Below are 21,715 nucleotides of genomic sequence, written 5' to 3' on the forward strand. Positions count from 1 at the left end.
AATGGCATAAATTGAGTTTCCACACCGTCACCGCGAACGTCAAACCGAGCTGTCGGTCACAGCCGGGCGGTAGCAGACCGCCGGCCCGGGGACGGGCGCCAGCCGTCACTCTGCTGTGTCCGGGGAGATGCTCTGCCCGAACGGTGTCTGACTTGTCTCCCAAAAAAACAGGACCTGACAAGCTGGACTCCCCAAATCCCTACTTATTTCTTAAAACTCAGGGAAATTAATTCTAATACTTACACTGTTTATTGAATCGAATGTTCTACTGCTGCTTGTGCTGCAGTAAAACATTTCACAACCTTGTGTACATATTTCTTTATTATTTATATTCATTCCATCGCATTTTTAGAGGGTTTTTTTTGTGGTTTAAGAATCTGAAATGGATTATAAAACTGGGAAGGAACAATAGTTGCAGTCATATTTGAAACACATAAATTCTGTGAAATAATATTGAAGTTTTTTACCTGCACTGAAAACTTTTACTTTACACGTGCTGTCCAATAACGTTTATAAAGTCCTTGGCAAGATAAATAATACATAGACTTCTCTCGCTAAACCTCCTGAGAGTAGAATTGCGTCTAAAAAAAACCCAAATCTTCATGCCTATGTGCTACAGTCTATTTGGAGATATTTTACCGCGGAAGGAAGAACATCGTACTGATTTGGATGATTATTTTAATCACCTCCAGCATATGCATCATGGGCTGCTTTTCTGAGAGCTGACAACATCCAAAAATAGGCGATTGGGATGGAGTCAAGTGAAGGTTATCTTCTCCCTGGTACTAACACTGGGATGTCAAAAAGCTTTTAGGGGAAAAGCTATGTGTAACGTTGACACCTGGAGTAAAACGAAGGGTCCTTATGAATATTCCTTCTCATCTTTTCCAACCACGTGAGTGACTCTACATGTGGTGTTTTTTCCAGGGGAAAAAAGAAAAAGAAAAAAAAAATAACTGTAGCTGCATAAATACTGTAGCTGTAGCACTGCCTTTAAGGCTTCACTAGCATAAATCTCAACCTTTCTTAGCTAATTAGTGAAGTAGGGAAGTATTGCTACTCGCAGCAAGGAGAAGCGCGGAGGTGATTGATCCTGCGTGCACCCCGGGGCTCAGCCTGTACCCCAGGGGACCGTGGCCCCTCTGCTGGGGGCTGCTGGGGACCCATCTGTCCCACACTGACCGCGTTTCCTCGCCTTGTGTGGTTTTCGTCGCCAGTTGGCTGGAAGGCACTGCAGTGGACGGAAGAACAGAGACTTACTGGGGTGGAGATGAACACTTTCTGAGCAGAAGTCCTTGTCATTACAGGTGTCACCTATGGTGTCCCCTGAACCAGGGCCCCCAGTGAGCATGGAAACAGGCAGGTGGAGCATCCCTGCTGCCCTCCACTCGCGATTTCCTCAGCACCTGAGGTGGCTTACTATGATCTTTAAGCGAGTCTCACCTTCTCCAGCCTTCGCGCAACCAGCCTCACCCAAGGGGCCTCCAAAGGTGGTAGGGCTTCAGGAAGGATCCCTTCGGAGGGGTATCTGGGTGGGAGCCACCTCCCCAGCTGGCGGGTCCGGGCTGACCTCGGGCTGTGAGCTGTGCAGGGATGCAGGTGGAGGCATCAGTTCTGGAGGATCGGTGCCGAGCCGAATCCCGACCGTGCTGTCTGCGGCTCGCCAGGACGCGGGCAGAGGCGATGTGCCACAGTCAGCTGTGGGTAAAACCCAGCCGTCGCCCTGCCTGAGCAGGGACTGCTCATGTTTTGCAATGGGGGATGTTTTGACCATGGCTGGGATTGTTTTCTTCTTCGGTGATTGTAATCGAGCAAGAGTGAGAGTACTTAATTAAGCTCCGGTGCTATATAGTCACTTAACTTGCAACATATGATATAATTAAATAACCAAATTTTTATTTCTCATACCAGGAAGCATTTTGTTTCCAGACTTCTGTTATTCTGTTACTGCGGCCACCCCGAAGGCTGTAATTTCTAATTACCAATGGCTTTTATTTAACAATCTTGTAACGTATATGTCACTGAGAAATTACATCTGATTCTAGCTAATGAAAAGGTCAGCTCAGAAACGTACCAGTATTAAGCTGTGGGAATCCAGTACTTTCGTGAATATTTGTGCTGTACAGGACTTATACAGGGACTGAATCTTACTTATTTTAAGAGGGAACCAAATAGCTGAGATTGATGCCATATTTAGTAGTGCAATATAATTTCTCTTGGAAGCAGTAGACCAGTAATCTGGGAATTTTGGCTATCATCCTGCTACTATTTATGAGCAATTTTAATGTAGTAATTACATGTAGGGTAAATTGCTCACTAGGTTTATGAGATAAATGGAAATTTAATTTTTTTTTCCTTGTTTAGTTGTCCAATATTTTTATTGCACACTTCTGGAAGCAATGGTATACAATAAAAGAATCTGGAACTGCATCGCTCCTTAGAAATACTGATACTGTGAAAGATTTGCTCACTGTGAGTTAAAGGCAGCTCATTAAACAAACAAATGAGCTGTCCTTAGAGCAATCAGTATTTACTATTAACTGAACAGCACAGTAAATAATGAATTGCAGGTAAGGAACTACAGATAAGTATTTGCAGAGAATTCAAATTACTTGACTTAAGCCTGAGGCGGAGAAAAGAAAACATAAAGATAGAAATGGAGGGAGGAGGGGGAAAAAGAAAAAGGAAGGGGAAGCATCGGTAAGGTAACATTTGTTGTAGCATACATGTTCATTCGTTGTGCCGAGGAAAGGTTCCCTTCGCTAATCTTTTGCCCCCCTCCCCGGTGCAAGGGATGCTGCGTCCGACTCCTGGGGAGAACGAAGAAGAATGTGGGATTCCAGGGGAAAAAAAAAACAGGGAAAACCCAAGCTCTGGGCCCGATGCAGCGCACTGGCTTGGAGAGCAGAGCCGGTGTTTTTACCAAGGTCAGGATTTTGCAAGTTGCTCTCTGGCACTTACCAGACCCCGGGGAGAGCGTTGTGCTTTGGCACCGGTGAGACCGAAACCTGCCCGTAGCCGCCAAGTGCTTGCGCAGCCACCTCATTTATTTCTCCAAATTACTTAAGCAGTTAAATTGTTCACTTGCTGGAAACTGGCACAAGATGAGAAATTTTGGTTGGGGGTTTAATCATCCCAGGAGTGAAAGACGGCGCTGCCTGCAGTCTGGGTGCGCGGCTGCATTTAAGGCCGGGATGGATGGGGTGTCTGGAGGACGTCTGGTATCGCTCATTTAGGAAGGGGCTCGGGGTTGTTTGGGTGCTGGAGATGAGAGGGAAGGTGGGTGATTTAATCAGGGACGCTGCAGTTTCAGCTGAGCTGCGGGCCTGAGGCTTGGTAGGACAGCCAAACGCGTGACAGCCATACGAAACACCTAACGCTTGGCAGCCCCGTCTATACATCACCTTAAATAAGGTTAATCGCTTGACACAGGTCTCCTTGCGGGGAGGACGTATGTCTTGACCTATCTGTCTGCTGGGGACTGTCACTGTCCAGAACGGGGCACAGAGGAGTGACCGGTTGAGTCGGGGGAGATGTGCATGAAGTGTTACCCTTCCATAATAACCGCTGTCGCAACCAGCACAGCCGGGATAACGCCTCTGCTGCTCCCTTAGGGCTGATATATATAACATCCGAGGAGGAAGAGGCTTATCTTGCTGGATAGTTATCACTAGGTAAATACCTCCGCAAAGGTACTGGTGCTTAATTCATGCCACCCCGGGGTTGTACCCGGTGGAAACTGCCACAGAGGCGAGCTGCAGCTGGAGGGGGATTTCCAAGCGGCCGTTGGAAGTATCCGATTGCTGTGCGCAAGTCCGGCGCCACCGGTGCCCAAGTGCTCGCTGCTTCCAAATGCTGGTGCTGGCGGCCCCCTGCATTAGTATTCGGCACAGGGAAAAAGAGCCGAGGCGCTAGACAGACCGACTAATTACAGCAGCCTGCAGAGGCAAGTTGTGCTGTACCACGTGATAAAAGATATCCTTTTTATTTAGTATATTTCTTCTTTTCTCTATGTCGCTCTATTAAAAAAAAAGAAAGTGTGAGCTAATGGGTTTGGTTAAGGAATCAAGCTGTTTTCCTGTTGTGTTTTTTTTTTTTTTTTTTTCTTGAATTGAATCTGGATCTGTACAATGCTGTGTAACGTTCATATAAAAAGAAACTTCCCACTCCTCCCTCTGCAGCCTTCGCAAGCTGCACACCTCCTGTCATCGCAGCTCCCCTTCCTCTGGCTGCCAGCCTGACACGGGCTGCTCCAGTCCCCAGAGCTGGCAGCAGATGGGGGGAGAAGAGGGCTTCGCCGCCACCCGACGTACCATCTGCGAGCGGCGGCACCCGTCGGATTTTTATGAGCGTAAATTGCAATCGGTGTGGCTAGAGGGTTTGCGGTCAGAGCGTCTGTTTTAGTGTCGAAGACAGGGGTAGATCTGGAACTGGGTGTCTGCCGGGACCAGGTAAGGCAGGGTGGGAGAGCCCAGTCCTGCGGGGACAGAGGTTGTGTGGCCATCGGAGCTGCGGGCCGGGGCTGCTCTGCGGCGGTGGATGCGTGTACCCCCCCCAGGTTTGATTGAACTGAGGCGTGGAAAGGTCTGTTGCTCACAAGTCAGAGCTCGGAGGAATCCGACTGAGGGAACTATCAACTGCCACAAAACAGAACTTACTGATGTTGCCTGATTCTGCCCGCTTTGCACCCAGACACCACCTGGGGGTGGCAGCTCAGCCAGCGCGTCCGTGTCCCCTCCAGTGACCTTCTGCACTGTCCCCCTCTGCGGAGCGAAGCGCTAAGCAGATTAGGCAGCTTCTTCCATCAGCGAACACTCGCTGCCTAAGATACTTATAAGACATCTGGTTTTTAGCCTCATTTCTAAACAAACGAGGCTTATGTGATTATAGTGTCTGTCTCTTGTCCCCTCGTTGGCCAATTTCAATCTTCACCCAAGGATTTTGGTCTCAAAGAGGTTAACTTTCAGCAAGTTTTCATGAACTGGTGACCGAGTGAACAGAAATTACCCCGCTAACGCCACGGGAAGGGCCACAGCACAACCTGTCGCTCATCTCCCAGCGCTGATATGAGAGGGAGAGCACTGGGATGGAAATCTCCGCTTTGTGCCTGTGTTTTTTATAGAGGTCCGGCAAACCAACCATCAGCAGCAAACCATCACGGACCGGCGCGTGCTGGCTGTGTGGCTCGGCGCTGTCTCTGCTCCAGCTGCTGCCAGCTGTGCTGGGCCAGGGCGAGCATCCCCGGTACACTGCCCAGGTCCCACCTCCTGCCTGCCCCCGCGTGCCAACTGCTCTCGGTGACCTCGGGATTGCTTTTCTGATCCGTGGATTAACCGGGTGATAAGTGCAAAGATACAGGAGCTGTGTGGGAGCCGGGCTGAGTCTGGAAATACGCGGCCGCGGTGGTACAGCCCTGCTTGTGAACTGGGAGCTCGCCGTGCCGTGCGGGGCTGGGCTGGGCTGCCGGCGGGCTGGTCCTTACCTGCCCTGCCTTGAAAATTGCTCTTGCAAATTATCTTGACCACTGTGGTCTAAATTCTCTTGAGACCTATGCCCCATAAGTGCTACGTGTTAAGAGATGCACAGGTACAAAACGTATGTTATACCAGTTAATATCTCACGGAGGTATTGTGAATGATGCTGACGACTGAAATCCTCCGTGCACCCGTGTTTGTAGAATTCTCTCTCCTTTACTCCTCTGTGAATTACACTTAAATGCTCATTAGAGCTGAATATGTCTCCGTCTGGCAGGTGTCTGACGGTTGTGCCGTGTAATGCAGAACCTACGGATGTAGAATGGATTGCGTAAAACCTCCGTGTAGTAGTTCTGGGATTATGGAGGAAAAGCAAAGGTTTCGTGTTCTGGTCCCTGTTAATGAACCGAACTAGATAGTGTCCTTTTTTAAACATAAATGAAAGCTAAAAGACATATAAGATTTATGAACAAGGTCATTAGTGTACCAAATTTCTCTCATTACATCTCCTGCATTACTTTCCAAGTTACAAAACTCTCATTAGAAGAATTTATGAACTGGAATGATTACAAATATACCGTATTTTAAACCATCCTACTTTTAATTGCAAAACAACAAAAAAAAGCCCATAATTATACTTCTGTGCTATAATGCATTTGTACTTTTGTGCATGTATTTTTTTCTTAGGAACTCAGTAGAGGAGCTCCCCGAAGCCAGGGGGTGGGGAGAGAGGGGAGGAAATGGTACCACTGAGTGCAATTTGCAATTGAGTTGCAAATCCTGAAGCATTGCTTTAATTTGCTAACCTTGTTAGAACCAAGTTAATATTGCGAGCTAATATGGCTGTTTCTTTTCCTCACTAGACTTTCAATTTCACATCCTTACATCTGATTTGAAGTGACGGTGAGAGGAAGCATAAGGTGTCTCTCATTCTGTTTGGACTCCTTGTTTACAGAAGAGTGATGGAGACATTATTAAGCACAAGAGGGATCACCATATGCCTGCTTTTCTTTGTATTGAGTTTGGCAGCAGCTATCGAAATACCATTATCAGGTGAGTTGTAGCTTTTCACTGAACATTTTGCTGTTTTGTTTTCGTTTCCCTCTTTTTTTTTTTTTTCCTAAACCTTTCCCGGAAGAAAAAAATATTAAATCCCACTTTTCAGTTGTTCCATTTTGAATTTAATTCTGCCAGAACATGGCCTTTGGGAAATTCAGATGTGATAAAAAGGTAAGCTACTTTGTTTGGACCTGTTTAAATGTAGCAGTAAACTTGTCTAATAACATATATCTGGTGTTTGTGATCCAGCAGACCGCTTAGCTCCGAGGGTTTGGTTTTGTTCTTCACGTGAATTCCTCATTTTGGCTCTGAATCTCCCTGAAGCTTGTTTGATGTACAGATACCCTTACTTACTTGTCTTGCAACCTGCCGGTTCAGTCTGAAAAAGGAGCAGGTGTATGTCTCGGGGCGTACATTAGTCCCCAGAGAAGCATTTCCTACGCCTCGCATAGCGCCCTGGGGAGCACCTCCTTTATCCCTCTCCGGCTGCGATGCATTCAAACTGCCGGTTTTACACGGTCGGTGTGGTTTCAGGACACGTGTAAAATATGGGATGAGGCTCTTAGGGGACAATCCAATGAAAGCCAATGGACGCCAGTGGCTGGAGTCCAGCCCAGACCTCCCAAGCTTTGCATTTTTTAAAACATAAATGGACCAGGGGGATTACAAACTACAGGGTTTTTGGTTTTTGGGGGTTTTTTTTTGGGGGGGGGGGAACCAACCAACCAACCAACCAACCAAAAAAAAAATAACCAACCCAAAGCAAAACCCAAGAATATTGGGTTTTGAATGAATTATGGTGGGGTTAAATAAATAAATAAATTAATAAATGAACAAGAAAGAAAAGTAGTCTCTTCTCAGGGCTTTGGGTGCTGTAGCCTCAGAGCAGGACACGGGCCATTTCCAGGGCACGGCGTGGACCTGCCGTGAGCTGTTAGCACTCTGGCCTCTGCCAACAGCCCCGGCTGCAAAGGGGAAGGCAATCAAGCAAGTTTACAGGATATTTTTCTGAAGCTATCCGAGCTTGTTTAACTGCATTTGGAAGTAGAAGTTTTTTGAAGGAAGGTACCGCGGCAGCTCCTCGTGTTTAAATAAAGTGAAAGCCGAGCTGTGGCTGTAAAGTGCAGGACAAAGTGTCTGAGCATCCACTGCTTGTATGTACCTACACGGGGGAACCATTTAGCCCTTAATTTGCTTTAATGAAGCATTTTATATTTTAATAAAAAGGATTTACGTCTGATTAGTGAAGCTGGTGGGTTTGGAAGTGTTTGGCTTTCAGACCGCATGGTATGGCAAGACACCACGTTTCGCCCCGGCTTTGAGCTTCCTGAGCTTAAAAGAAAAAGCGGAGAGGATGTTAATTTTCTTCCTGGCTGTTTATAACAATGTGATGATCCTATTATCCCCAGCCCCACTGCAGGGAGCATTCTCCCTCGTGCGGCTCTGTTACACAGCCATTCGCAACACTTTAATTCCCATAGTAAAAAAAGAAGTTAGTGAAACATCATTGCGTGACCGTGCGACTGGTAACGGCTCTGCCCCTGCTCTACCCTGGAGGGGGTATTAAGTCATCTTTGCAGTCCATGGATTTCTTGGCAATTTTATCCAGGATGGAGATAGCAGTTTGCTACTCCCCGTGTGCGTGTATCTGTGTCTGCATTAAAAAGCCGGTTATTGACTTCACCGCTGAATAAATTTACCAGTCCACACCCCCAGGCGGTGGCTTTAGCTTCAACGTGGCCCCAGCTCTCCTCCGCCCTGGGTGGACCGGTCGTAGGTGGAGGCGTGTGCCGGCGATGCCCCTGAGCAGCTGGCCGAGCACGGGGTCATCATGGTGTCATCCAGCCTTCCTCTGGCTGCTGAGGCCATGACAGTGTTCAGCTCTGGGAGCAGAGAGTATTGTCAATGCCAGGAAGAGGATGATAACCATCCTTTTTTGGTTTTTTTAAGGCAAGCCTCACTCTTTGCAGGGGTAAGGCACTCCTGAGATTGTCCCTTTTGAAGAAAGGACCTCAGCGACGCACAGTTTTGCTTGAATGGCGTTTTAACCCGGTGCCTCTTTGTGTTCAGTTGCGCAGCTTCCAACAATCACGGAGCAATCTCACACCCAGGTTGCCTACCCTTTTGATGAGGACTTTACAATCAAATGCGAAGCTAGAGGAAACCCACAGCCCACGTGAGTACTGCTTTCACCTGGAGGAGCAAGCAGAAACTGAGTTGGCTTTTAGCCTTTGCCACACGTTGTTCTGGTTTTGAGGAGGGGAGGGATAGCTGCCGTACAGGAACCCCCTCATCACTGCAAGGTGAGGTTAAGGGTTGGGTTTCCGTTAAGGCCATTCAGCTTTTGTTGCTCGATCACTTCCACGCACTCTGCGAATAGATGTCAACATGCCTTTTGCTTGCTGGGAGATGTTCCATATCTCTAGCACGCGCTGAGTTCACCCCGTGATTTAAAAGAGCTTGTCTGGGCTGTGCTGCCAAAGATGGGAGGTGTGTAATGGTAATCAAAGGGTCCCAGCTGCTCTCCTGCCTTTTCCGCAGCAAGCCTAAACCCACCGAGTACATTAAACCGTGTATTCAGAGATCCCATTTGCATTTTATGAGATACCTCGTCTGTACCTGACATCGTCATGGCCATGGCGATGTTACAAATATACACATAAGGAGTTATTCAAATAAATATCCAAAGATAAGCTCTATGCATTGAACACCACTGTAAAAAGGAAAAATATTTTTAATGAAAATGTGATTAACAAAAATGTAATAATAACATAGTAAAAGCTCCTCCTGAGACTTTCCCCACTGGATGGTGTATAGGTTAAATTAATAGCTGGATTGCAAGTTATTTTTACTCTTTAATCCTTCCTTTCTTGTTTCTCAACAACACAATTTAAACTTGCTTAAAAAAGGCAGTTGTTATTTTTATATCAAGACGGTTTGATCATTTTTAATTGAGCTCTGAACAGCGGTCTGTAGTGTGATAACAAATTTCCTTCCTTTCACTCTTCGTCACCAGATCAATGAAAAGTTTTCTGGTATATTTAAATGTACGTGATGGTGCTGGTTAGGTGATAGCGACCTGTACACCCTCCATACAGTAGCAAAGCAGTTTTGCCAATATTAGTGAAGTGCCAAAACATACATTTCTGTTGAGGTTAATTTATTCTCTTAAAGCATTGCAAAATATTGGAAAAGCTATGTATTCCACTAAATCCATGTTATACTGTGATTTCCATCCGTCTCTGATTTTGAATCAATATAGCCCACTTTCAAGCCACCTGAGGCTTCCAGATACATAAGCTGTGACCAATCGCTCGTCAAAATCACTCCCCAGTAGTACCAAAACTACAAGTGATGCTATGTGAAGACCAGGAGAAACTCATCTTAGTTTCTTCTGGTTTCCACCGTGGTATCTCCTGTAGATGGTGAGAAGAGCTCCCATCAATCCTTGCCAGTCAAAAGTACCAGCTCTCCTACAAGGCACAGCTTTTTCGCAAAGCTCTAATTCCTTTCGCTGTGTGGCTCTTGCTTTCACAGATGGTCTCTCTCATTTTTTGTCCTTGCCCTAAGCTTGATATTCTTGTTTCATGTCACAGTCGGTTATGCAAAAGTGAAGTGTCCAGCAGGAGAGACATGCCCAATAGCTAACGCAAGTTGGAGCAGCACAGTGGTCATTTTACCATCCGATTCTCTCCTTTTATATCAAGTTTATTCCTTTTATTTCAATAGTGCATTATTGGACCCATATTTACCACTGTTTTTATACCAGATTGCTCTCAGTTCTGTGACCTGTCCTTTGCAACACTCGTATTATTTTCCAGCTTCAACTGGACTAAAGATGGAAAACCGTTTGATTTATTATCTGACCCGAGAATAGTTGCATCTAACAACTCTGGAACATTTGTGATTCAAAACCGTGGAATCATCACCAATTTTCAAGGGAAATATCGTTGCTATGCATCCAACGTGCTGGGAACTGCCATGTCAGAAGAAATTGAGCTAATTGTTCCAAGTAAGGGCTTATACTTTGCTTTTGTTTTGGTTTTTAAGGTGAAAACTGTTTCCTGGAATTAAATGGGAAAGAACTGGTTACTAAGGAGGTGTATGGTAAAATGTACGCTGTTTGTTATTCAGTGATATCGGAAGGAAAAAAGTCTGTGTGCTCCCTGGAATTATTTAATTTCATTCCTGGATTTGAGGGCAGAAGCCAAATCGGAATGCAGGATTTCAGACAGTACCACTGGACTATGGAGTCCTTACAGGTTTCCGAGTGCTGATACTGACACTCCTTACCAACTCTAATTAATACAAACAGAACTGGGTGAATAATGTATATATTTTCCTGGATTTATTAATTTGAAAACATTTATTGCTTACTGAGTATCATCTGCCCCACTTTGCCTCTAGAGGGTGGATTAGTGGGTAAATTAGTATAAACTTTTTAATAGCCAGCTCAGGAGAGCTGAATGTTCAATGATAGAAAACCATTATTTGCTTTGACTTGACTATTTAAATGCCTTTATAAAGCACTTGTTTTGCCTTTGCCATAAAACCCACGAGAATTATTTTCTGATTTGTATTTGCTTAGAGCCACTCTTTGCTCGTGATGCTTCCTCTCCTAATACGTTTCTCTTTCTGTAAAGAAGAAAGCATAAATATTGATGAGAGTTGTAGTCTGGTAAATTCTCTCCCTAATCTGGATAGAGACGATTTGTTTGTGAGTTGATGCCAACACATCATGAAAATACAGAAATTAAAATATTTGGAGAGATAGAACAAATAGCGGAAAAGATGGCAGAGTAGCTACCCTAACAGCTGCACCGTTATTGAAAGATACTAGCTGTTCGTGAAAGGTAGAATAGAAAATGAAATAGTTTTAGAAATACACTAAAAATTAAAAATGTAATGGGGCAATAAAGGAATAGGGAGTCATTTTCAGGGAAAACAAAACTGGTTTGAGTCAAATCATTTTGGGGAAGTGTTGTAAAAGACACTTTGTGAGCTTGAGGAAACTCCTGAGTTAAACTTGGAGCGATCTCTCTAATAGCGGAGAAATTTCTTTGGTAAAGGATTAGGAATCATGTGATGCTTTCACTTTCCAAACATTTATTGGAGAGTGAATGCTGTTAAGAGTCATAAGACTGTAATATTTCAGCTTGGCAACTGTGACTGAGTGCCCAGAAATTGGGAGGACAATATGGTCTCCATCTCAGAGCAGGGAATGTGAAATCAGAAGCTGGGGGGAAGGATGGGAGAAACAGCAGTTTGGTACTGCAAAATAGCAACTGGTGCAAATGTTTGAAAGCTGAAGGGGAAGTGATCCAATCAACTGCGGGTTCATTAGTCTGATATCAGTAGCGTTCAGGGTTTGGTATAAACACTTACAGGGACCGTATTAAAGACTTGGAACTGGATGGAAAATGAGCTCAGAAATACAGTAGTGAAAATTACAGATCCTAGAAATGTGTCCTTCCATCAGAGGAAGAGCAGAGGGGGAAATGGGTGATTTTTAAGGACCAGGTTTGTAGAAATGAGATGAAATTTGCTGATACAAAGTTCAAGGTCATGATTAAGACAACATTGATAGAACCTTCTTCGTACCAATACATTTAAGCGCTTGTAGTTTGGAAGTAACATAGGAAGATGAAGACACAGTTAGTCATAAATTCAGGATCGAAATATGTAAAATGAGAAGAGGAAAATTTGAGGCAGAAACTTCCTAGTGGGAATAGAAAGGATAAGAAATGGCCCGGGCTCCGCAGTGGAGCAGGGTGAGACTGTACATTGTAGTCAAGTGGCATAGAAGAAGAGAATCAAGAGAGCAGTGGAGGTGGGGTTTTTCCAGGCTAGATCCTGCATTTCCAAGTTTCTACAATATTTTATTATCAGGGGATCTGAAAGAACTGGTCACAGGTGGAATTGGTGTGTCCACATGGCAGAGGATACCTCCACAGTCTTCTCAGCCTTTGCAGTGACAAGAGATGGCCACTTAGCTACAAAAACCTACTTCTAGCAGGTCAGTGTAGAGGAAACAGGCTATGAGAAACATGCGGAATAATTTCTGGCATGTTTTTGTCACAGGAAATAATCCTGAGAAGTGCTTGAGGCATAGCCAGGGTGGGAGAGTCACGGTGCTGCGGTCACATTGGAAACGAGATGCATCGCAGGGGCTGGGAGAGTTCCTGAAGAGGGCTGCTAGGGATGCCATGTCAGTGGGTTGTTAGGAGTGCTCCTCAAGAAAGACAGCATTTATTATCCTTCCAGCCACTTTCATGGATTTTTTTTTTTTTTCCTTGCTAAATTTATTTCACGTTCAGCTGTATCGTACAGTATTCCCTAACGCAGTAGCTTGGGGTTTGGTGAGGAATCACCAAGATTACACGTATTGCTGTGTGGTTTAGTCTCTACCAACTTGCAGTTGCTTTAAGGGAATAGCATTCCGTAGCAGAGGACAGCCGCGCAAAGGTTTAGGAGAGTGACTTGAAGTTTGTTGAACTAATAATGTTGGCTCCACAGGTAGGACAGCGCAGCTGATATCAACTGCAGTTTCAGGCAGGAACAGGAGAGTGATGCAGCCACTCGGAGCTTTAGACAGGGCGTAATTATTCACTTTGGGGCCAGGGTGGTGGGGTTAATATGACTTCTCTTAAGCAAAGTGTCTCAGACTTCTCTTAAGCAAAGTGTCTCACTGTTTCAGTGAAGGTGTGTCACCTCCAGCAGCAGAATATTCTGACACTGTATTGCTACTGAGCTAAAAAAAGATGCTTAAAAATGGAAAACAAGAATGAGTTGATGTCTGCATCTGGGATTATTGAATCTGTACTCAGAGCTGAGAAGTTTTGCTTCTAATGAAAAATGGTATAGCTTAAGTAGATATTAAATATACTGGAGGTAGTTAGCAACAAATTAATTGAGAAGTTACAAACATGGTTGGTAGCACTAAAATTCCTCTCGCATTTGATAATGCATGCAAAGTCCTAAATCCCGAAAATAAATAAATAACACAGATAATATATTAGAGGGATTTACCCGACTCCCACACCTTTTAAGGCACGTTTGCTTTTATTCGTACTCTTCTGTCATAAATTCTTTCATTTAGTGGTGCAATGTAGATGCTGATAATTACATCAGGATTCAGAGAGTAATAGAAGACACCTTTGATTTTCTAAAGTGCTGGATAGACTACAACTGTGCTCCAGTGAAAGAGAGCTGCTGGTGCACAGATCCGCTGTAAATTAGGCAATCACTGACACAGAAGAGTTTGGGATAAATTACCTCTATTCACCCTCAAGTTTTGAAGCGGAGACTGGTACATGTGAGATCACTACACGCATTCATGATAATGATGCAGAGGTGGCAGGGCTTTGCCAGCTGTATTCAACTAAAATGTAAACTACTTGGCAAGTCACTATGCCAGTGAAGTGAAGAAAAACCCAGCAAGTCAGCCTAGGCCAGGTTTTTTTCATAAATTACATTTACACTGCAGATGGAGAATACTGGGTCTGTAAGGAAAGTAAGGTTGTGCCTGAAAAGGAGAACAAAAGACTGTGTACTCACAGTATTCATTCCAGGAAAGCAATAGAAATGTCAGCAGAAATGATCATTAAATCTCACCTACATAAAGAAAATACCACACCTCCCCTATATGTGATGACATTAAGGAGAGCGGGTAAGAATGGGGTCTGAGGATCTCTATATTTTTGCGTCATTTACCCAGTCCAGATTGTCACAAGATACATGCAGCACGAAAATGAATCTAAATGGTGAGAACACAGACCTCGGCTATCCTCCTCCTGTATTTAGGGAATCTGTTGCCTGAATTACTGAGTAGGCCCAATGCCAGAGGAAGGAGAAGTAGTGCAATTTAAACTTCTTTAATTAACTGTAGTGCAAAAGACTCTTCGTGGTAGACTGCATTAAGATTTATGCTCAGTATTTCTAAAGCCACTGCTCCAAAAGACCGAAGATCTGAGGATGGAAACATAAAATTGTCCAGTGGCAGGCTGTGCTATGGCAGTGGTGTTAGTTCTAGGATCCCCAAAGAAAGCAAAACCTGTGTTAATATTAAAAAAAAAAACCAAAACAGATGTGAATACTTTGAAATCAATAAAAGATACTGAGCTGATACTAAAATAGGAGGTCTCAGTAACACGCTTTGTGAAGGCGTTCAGTAGAGCCTTTATGGAAGAGAAGACAAAAGAGTAACTCACTGAGACTTTGCAGACGATGGGAATAAAATTTAAACCTCTTGCCTCCTAAACCAGTCTCCTATACCTTTGACAACTTTTCTGGCCATCTAAATCATTGGGATCACTCTGGTTGTTGCCAGCGACCGTCATTTTGGGAAGGGAGATAGAGAGAGAGATTTACGCAGGAAAAAAAGACCATCACTGATTCCCTCATAAAAGCTTCTTTGGGAGCGAGTGGATGGACAGCCACAGTCTTCCTGACAGCCAGACTTTCCTAATTTAATGCAGCAATTATAAAATCTATAAATAAGCAGCATCATATCTCATAAAGAGTTCAAAGGCTGCAATGAAAATTACAGATTTAAATACTGCTTATACTACATGGATCAGAGTATCAATTGATGCAGTGAGATGAGTACTGGGAGCTGCCCAAGCTATATTCAGTACAACTCACGGGATCGGTGACTGTAAGTCACGTTTAAGATTCTTCGATGTGTCGGGCTGTTCACTGCACAAGACATGTATCTGTTTAACAAATCAGTCAGCTGCTAATTAAAGTGTCTGAGGAGCTGGGAATTTCCAGGATATAGAAATTTCTTGACTGTTTCCACTTTCCCTCACTCTTATATCCTTTAAGGATTTATTTGCATGGAAGAATTTAAGAATATCCATGCTAAGTCAGGCTAAGCATCCATCTAGCCCAGGACACATCTCCAGCAACCTCCATAGAGAAGGTTATAAAAACAGACCTGGTGTATACTGATGTTTTCCTACAGTAGTTTGCCAAAATATTTACTAATTGCTGATTTACCATAACGAGTTGACTCCCGTTTTAAACCAGATACTGGTAGAAACCAGGCACAGGAGTCTCAAGGACTTCTGCAGTTACCTGGAGAAACCCTTATCCTTCAGTTCAATCTCTCAACGCTTTACCCAGAAACATGTCAAATATCAGATCGAATGGGCTCCATTCTCATATGAACCGGCATAAATTGCCATACTCAAAACAGTTAAAGTTGTGTGAAGTCGCTGTAGTCTGAAATCGGAGAAAAACTAAGTTGTAGGACAAAGTGTGCTCAGAGGTAGCTGAGTAAATCTGGAGCAATCCCACTGGGGACTGGAGTACCCCAACTCCGGTTGCTGTGTTTCTGAATCTATACTGCTAAACTCCAGTTGAGATTGCTCATCGCATTGTATCGGTCTCCCTCCTGTTTGCTTTTAGTTGAGATACTGCATTTTCTGAACAGAGAAGAAGTAGGAGGGAGTGACCCAACCTCCTTTCTGAAATTTCTCCTGGCCAGCGTAATTCGCCAGTGGTATTTCAGCCTAATCGCGAGTACCGTTCGGTCATTAAACTTTGAGTCACCCCAGGGATTAAACAGAGCCTGGTTCCTTGCACAAATGACTCGGGGCACTGATAACTTCCCGTTTCCATGGTTGACACACTGTCAGAGCACTACAGTTCTGTTTTTTGAGCGCTGTACAGAATTCACAGTACAGCCTTGTCGGGAAATAATATTTGGGGAGCGAAGCCTTTCCCGAGACTGTTTCAAGAGCTTTATGTGTCACGGTGGGCTTTTAGAAGATGTCTCCATAACAGAAGTCAGGTGTGTGGTTTTTCATCTTCCCTATGGCCGTTTCATATGTGCCACTCGATTGCGTGTGTCGGGAGAGCGTCCTGCTGGCGCTTCAGCAACCCTTTCTCAGAGTCATTAAATAACGCTGTTCTCCCCTGCGTTATGGATATGTGAGAGGTGGCACTTGGAGCTATGCTGAATCCCTCGTCCCCTCTCGTTATATCTGGGGGGGGAATTGCATGAAAGATTGACATGACAGTTTTAATGGTATCGCTGCAAAGAGATCAATTGGTTGTAAATTTTACAGTGTCCGTGTGCTGCATCGATAACTCCATACAGTATTATTAAACACTTTCCTGACACAATTAATCTTGTGTGATACTTTTGAGCTTAATTCAGCTGTAATAGTTTCTGTGATCAGCCACAAATCAGTAGTGATTGATTCAGGAATATCCACTAATTAAAAACAGAGAAACACTGGGGGGGGAGGGGGGGGGAAATATTGCCTACATATACATGCTGAAGACAAATGTGCAAGAGCCAAAGTCTAATGTGGTATTAGCTTCTCAGATTTAATAAATCTCCTCATGCAGAATTCAGAAGCAGTCATTTTTCTACTCTTTGAGACCGATGGGACCCCAGCAGGAAAATATGCGTTTCAGAAGGTTTGGCTCAGGAATTTATCATGAAAGTTGAGTTTTCCTCTCTTGCGAAACTTCAAGGGTTCAAAACACGCAAAGTTATGCATTGAGGGGAAAAATCAAAGTTTTCCATGTTTTTCACAATGAACAAAGTGAAACAAAACAGCCTGGAAGGACGCAGAAGCCCCAACCGCCTGTAGTTCAAGTACTTGTTAGAGATGGAGGACACCGGGGTTCGAGTTGCTGCTTCCCCCATTGGGGACCCAAGGCAGATATCTGTGCCGTGCGTTGGAGATGGATGCCTGCCCTGCCACCTAATGACACCAAGACCATGATTTGTCACTGTCTCCTGGTGGGACTTACTATCTTTTTGTATAATTCTGTAATCACCGGCTACAGAAATTGACTGAGAAGACCAGTGGTTATGGCACCCAACTGGGATATCGGAGACCCAGATTTAGTTGTGCCAAATGAGGCAGAAAATGGGTTTGAACAAGAGTTTCCAATGTCCCAGATGAGTGATGTCACTATTAGTCTATTTGCTGGTCTCTTTAGTTTAGTCAGAAATCCCTTATCCTTCACCTGATCCAGCTTTCTTAAAGTGTTGTTGGGAGTGATGCGCTTTTGGGAATAAGTAAGCTTTAGATCAAAAAATTGGCTTTTTCCTACTGGAAAGTGTTCCACCTCTCCAGCAGCCAACAGATGTATTTTCCGGGGCTTAAAGACTATGTGTTATTGAACCTACTGGATGTGAATATATAGTTCCCTTTGTTACCTGAAATTTCACTGTCAGGGTGGGTAACGCTCATTAGCTCCATTTTGCCTCTCCTAAAAATTCATAATGTGTTAATAATCCTCCTGGAGATAAAAATCTCTGCACTATCTGCATAAAAGCAGTCAGCATTATAGCGATTGCTTCTTTTTATGTTTACTAATCCTATGACATATAAAGTCTGCTCAGAGTCCTGACCCTGCGTTTCTCACCCTCCTCCTTCGGTTTGACTCCCGCGATGTGACGCTGCAGCTATCCCGCGCGGCCGCGGGGCGTTTCAAATTGTTTATTCACTATCAGAGTTCCGTGTTCTGACTTGAACGCCGGGACGGCAATATTTGCCGTGCCAGTTTATTCTGCACAGCCCGGATACTTTCGTTCCTTCGCTTTTTAATTGCTGTTAATTTTGCTGTTTAATGCAGTTGCCTGAACTGAAACTTTCGCTAGTTGGAACTTGCCGGCGACGAAAGCAGGAGGCAGCGTCCGCCCTGAAACTGTCTTAGCTAAAGTCGTTTAAGGAGTGGTTACGTTTTGCAGACTAATTTCTTTGCAGTCATCTCTGAGCGGCAGCCTCCCCGTGCTCGGTGCGGTGTGGGCTCCAGCCCACCTCCGCTCTCCATCTTCTTGGCTGCGCTCCGGTCGCGTTGTGGGCTGCCGAGCCTGCCCAGGTTGCCCAAGCGTGGTTCAGGCTTTGAACGGTCTGCTGGCATCAGTGCTGATGCTCTGGGTGATTAAACAAGTCCTTGAACCACTAATTATTTAACCTATATTTAAGCCCAAATAGTGGCAGCCCTTGTGCACCCCACTGTGTTCTTCTGTGCCAATCCTGCCTCTGCATCCCGCAGGAGAAGCTTGCTGAGAACGTCTGCAGGTCTGCACAGCGCGAGTTTTACACCTGAGGGGATGAGGAGGCAATACAGTCTTTAAACCAGAGTTGTGCTCCACCTGATTCTGGAGATGGAGAAGAACTGGGACAAGTCCCGACTCCAGGCACAAGGTGGAATAGCTGCCCGATGTCTGTCCTTGCCTGCATTGATCTGCTGTGGCTTCTTGGGAACCACTTTTTAGCCAAGACTTCCCAGAACGTGCTGCACTCCCAGACGGGTTTCTGATCTCCCGGGGACAACCTGGGACCCGTCAGTGCACGGTCCTCTGCAACCATCTTCGCCTCAGGCCGCAGTGCTGAGTGGCTTGGAGTTGTCTCTTCCAGACAGTACAAACAGAGGAGCTACAGAAAGCGTTTGAAAATAAGTGCATTAAAATAAAACCTCATGGACATCACAGAGAAGTGTTAAACACCACCATTCCGTGTCCTGGCTTTCAGGGCGACAGGCTGTGCGCTTCATGAATGAAGAATGCAAGCAGAGATTTCTTACTCTTAGTAAAATGCATCGTTACTCTATGGCTTTGTCAATAATAGTGGTAACTAAAGGCAGAGAACGCAAAGGATGATGTTAAGCTAAATATTTTATTAAGAACTATATTAAGGGGTAAACAAAGGGCAAAATTTCAAAGGGTAGCAATAAAAGAACTTCTTGACTTTTGTACAGGTGTACCAAAGTTCCCAAAAGAAAAAATCGAGCCCCTCGATGTGGAGCATGGTGATTCTGTCATTTTGCACTGCAACCCCCCGAAAGGCATCCCGCCTTTGCATATCTATTGGATGAATATTGGTAAGTCAGCAATTTTTACACAATTCATATGAGGAGACAAAACATTCGTCTTCCAGAGCAGTTTCATTACAGATTCCTAATTGATGGGAGTGGTGATTGTGCAAGTGCTTAGGAAAAGATGTGGGTATTGAAAAACAAAATTGAAAAATGGAGAATGGAGATATGTTTTTACATAGCACAAAGTTAAATTGTAGAGTGCGTTGACAGAACATATTATTAAATATGAGATATCAGAAAGCTTAACGGATCGGTAAATGAGCCTAACAGTAATGAGGATTACTGCATTTACAGTAGAGAGGATAAAATGTGTCAATATATTACTTTTATCATTACTGTTTTCCTCTTTTGATAAACTAATGGTTGATTTATGATACTAGGAAAAACAAAATCTGTCAGGTATGTGTAATTAATTCCTTGTGGGTTTCTGTCATGGTGTTCTTCAGCGTTTGTGCTCTGCAGGGATTTCTGGCTCTTGGGAAGCAAAGTAACTGGGATCGCCTCCATGACATGATGGGTTTGCTTCTGGTGCTGGCCCAGTACTTGCAGAGACAGGGTGCCACATTAAACCTCTGATCTTATAAGGCAGCCTCTCTGCTCCTGACATACGTATTTAGCACAGACCTGCACGTGGCTGGATCAGCAACGAGACAGTGCAGCAACCTTCGTTCGTGCTAACACTCCCCGCTGTAATCTGCAGTTACAGAAGGGCAAAGTGTTTGGGAGACTGACCGTGGGGGACATCTGTAGATGGTGACCTTCACATCGTCATCACAGTCCTCTGTATCGGGGAGAGGTGCTGCAAATTTCCTTTGACCTGAGCAGGAACTTTGTACTGATTATTTTCAATTATCAATATTTTGTTATCAATATTTTTTCATATATTTTATGTATAAACGTATTATATATAAAATATTTATTAGCAATTATCAATCATATGTTGAATATTGGTAAATAACCCATTGGTTTTGCTGGGACTTCTGCTTCTTTCACGTCAAAGTTGTATTCTCTATCTGGAAGTGAAGATATGACAGGAGAGCATTAGTAGTCATACTGGTGAAACAGCTCAGTATCATTACCATATCATAATTATTTTTTCTTGCTAGATTTGCAGCACATTCCGCAAGATGAAAGGGTCTCCATGAGCCTGAAGGGAGATCTCTACTTTGCAAATGTGGAAGAAAATGACAGTCGAAGTGATTATTGTTGCTTTGCAGCATTTCCAAGACTGAGGACGATTGTACAGAAAATGCCAATGACGCTGAAGGTTTCCCGGTGTAAGTCTGTGGATGAGTAGTTTCTTGTTTTCTGTTGTTTGTTTTCTTTTTCTTTTTTAACTCCCCAGGCATCGGCGAATGCAGATGTGTGCCCTGTGTCCCTGATGCGATTCGCTCTGAAGAAAATGCACGTTGCTGTGCTTATTCCTGCATTATTAGCCTTACTCTAAGGGCTAAATTCAACCGATAAAAGCTTTTTGCAGCTGCTGGGTCCCAAAAGTGCCCCGTTCTTCCTCCTCTTCTCCCCCTGGTGAAAGCTAATGATGCATTAGGGAAATCTGCTTCTCGTGCCGTCCGGCGGGTCACTGATGGATGGGGCCTCACTGGGTCTTGAGGACTTTTTGTGGCCACCTCCTCCCTGGGCACAGGCCTGGTTTGGTGCAGGTGTAGCAATGAGGTTGGGAAGGATGGCCTTAGGGACCGGCTGGGAGCTTCTGGCTCGCTGCCTGCCTGCTGTGCCCTGGGCTGCAGGGTTTCACCTTCACTGTGCATCAAGGTAAAGGAGGCAGAGCTGTCTCTCCCCTCTTTAAGGAGAAAAATGGGCTGCTGTTTGGCAGCAAGCCCTGTTAGACCCATTTTTTTGGATCTCCCCAGCAGTGACTTCTGGGATGGTCCGAGACAGTGGGACACGCAGCCGGTGCGTTCCGGGGCTCTGCAGGCTGCCGTGAGCATCAGCAGTGACACTTTCCATTTCCTTCGTGACATGTTGTGTAGGAAACGTAACATTTCATTTATTTATTTGTTTCAACAGCTCTGTATTCCGGTGGTCTCCAAGGGTCCTATACAAAAGATGGTTTCGGGTATTGCCCCTGCACCTCAGCGGGGTGGGGGGGCTTTGCTGTCCCAGCCTCCTACGCCTGCGTTTCTTCCGTGCACACCTCCCCGCTGCCCCATCAACCCGCTCATTCCAACTGCATAACGCCGCTGAATGCAAGGGGCGTACAGGCAGCAGTGTTAGAAACAAGAAGAAAAAAAAAAACAAAAGCCCAAGAGGAAAAAAAAAAAAAAAAAAAGCAGCCTGCTAGGGCTCGCTCTCAGCTGTGTTAAATCAGCAAA

General features: G+C 44.7%; 1 protein-coding gene across 1 annotated transcript in view; it reads left to right on the plus strand.

Annotated features, from left to right (window-relative positions):
• Positions 1–2,366: 2,366 nt before the first annotated feature.
• Positions 2,367–21,715, plus strand: part of CHL1 (cell adhesion molecule L1-like) — a 61,320-nt gene continuing 41,971 nt past the window's right edge. The window contains exons 1-6 of the mRNA XM_009882850.1: positions 2,367–2,472; positions 6,338–6,527; positions 8,604–8,709; positions 10,355–10,545; positions 19,263–19,385; positions 20,489–20,659. Coding sequence (XP_009881152.1) covers positions 6,437–6,527; positions 8,604–8,709; positions 10,355–10,545; positions 19,263–19,385; positions 20,489–20,659 — 682 coding nt within the window. The 5' untranslated portion in view covers positions 2,367–2,472; positions 6,338–6,436. The remainder of the gene's footprint in view (positions 2,473–6,337; positions 6,528–8,603; positions 8,710–10,354; positions 10,546–19,262; positions 19,386–20,488; positions 20,660–21,715) is intronic.

The sequence above is a fragment of the Charadrius vociferus genome, unplaced genomic scaffold, assembly GCF_000708025.1.
Source record: "Charadrius vociferus isolate BGI_N301 unplaced genomic scaffold, ASM70802v2 scaffold433, whole genome shotgun sequence".
NCBI classification, from domain to species: Eukaryota; Metazoa; Chordata; class Aves; order Charadriiformes; family Charadriidae; genus Charadrius; species Charadrius vociferus.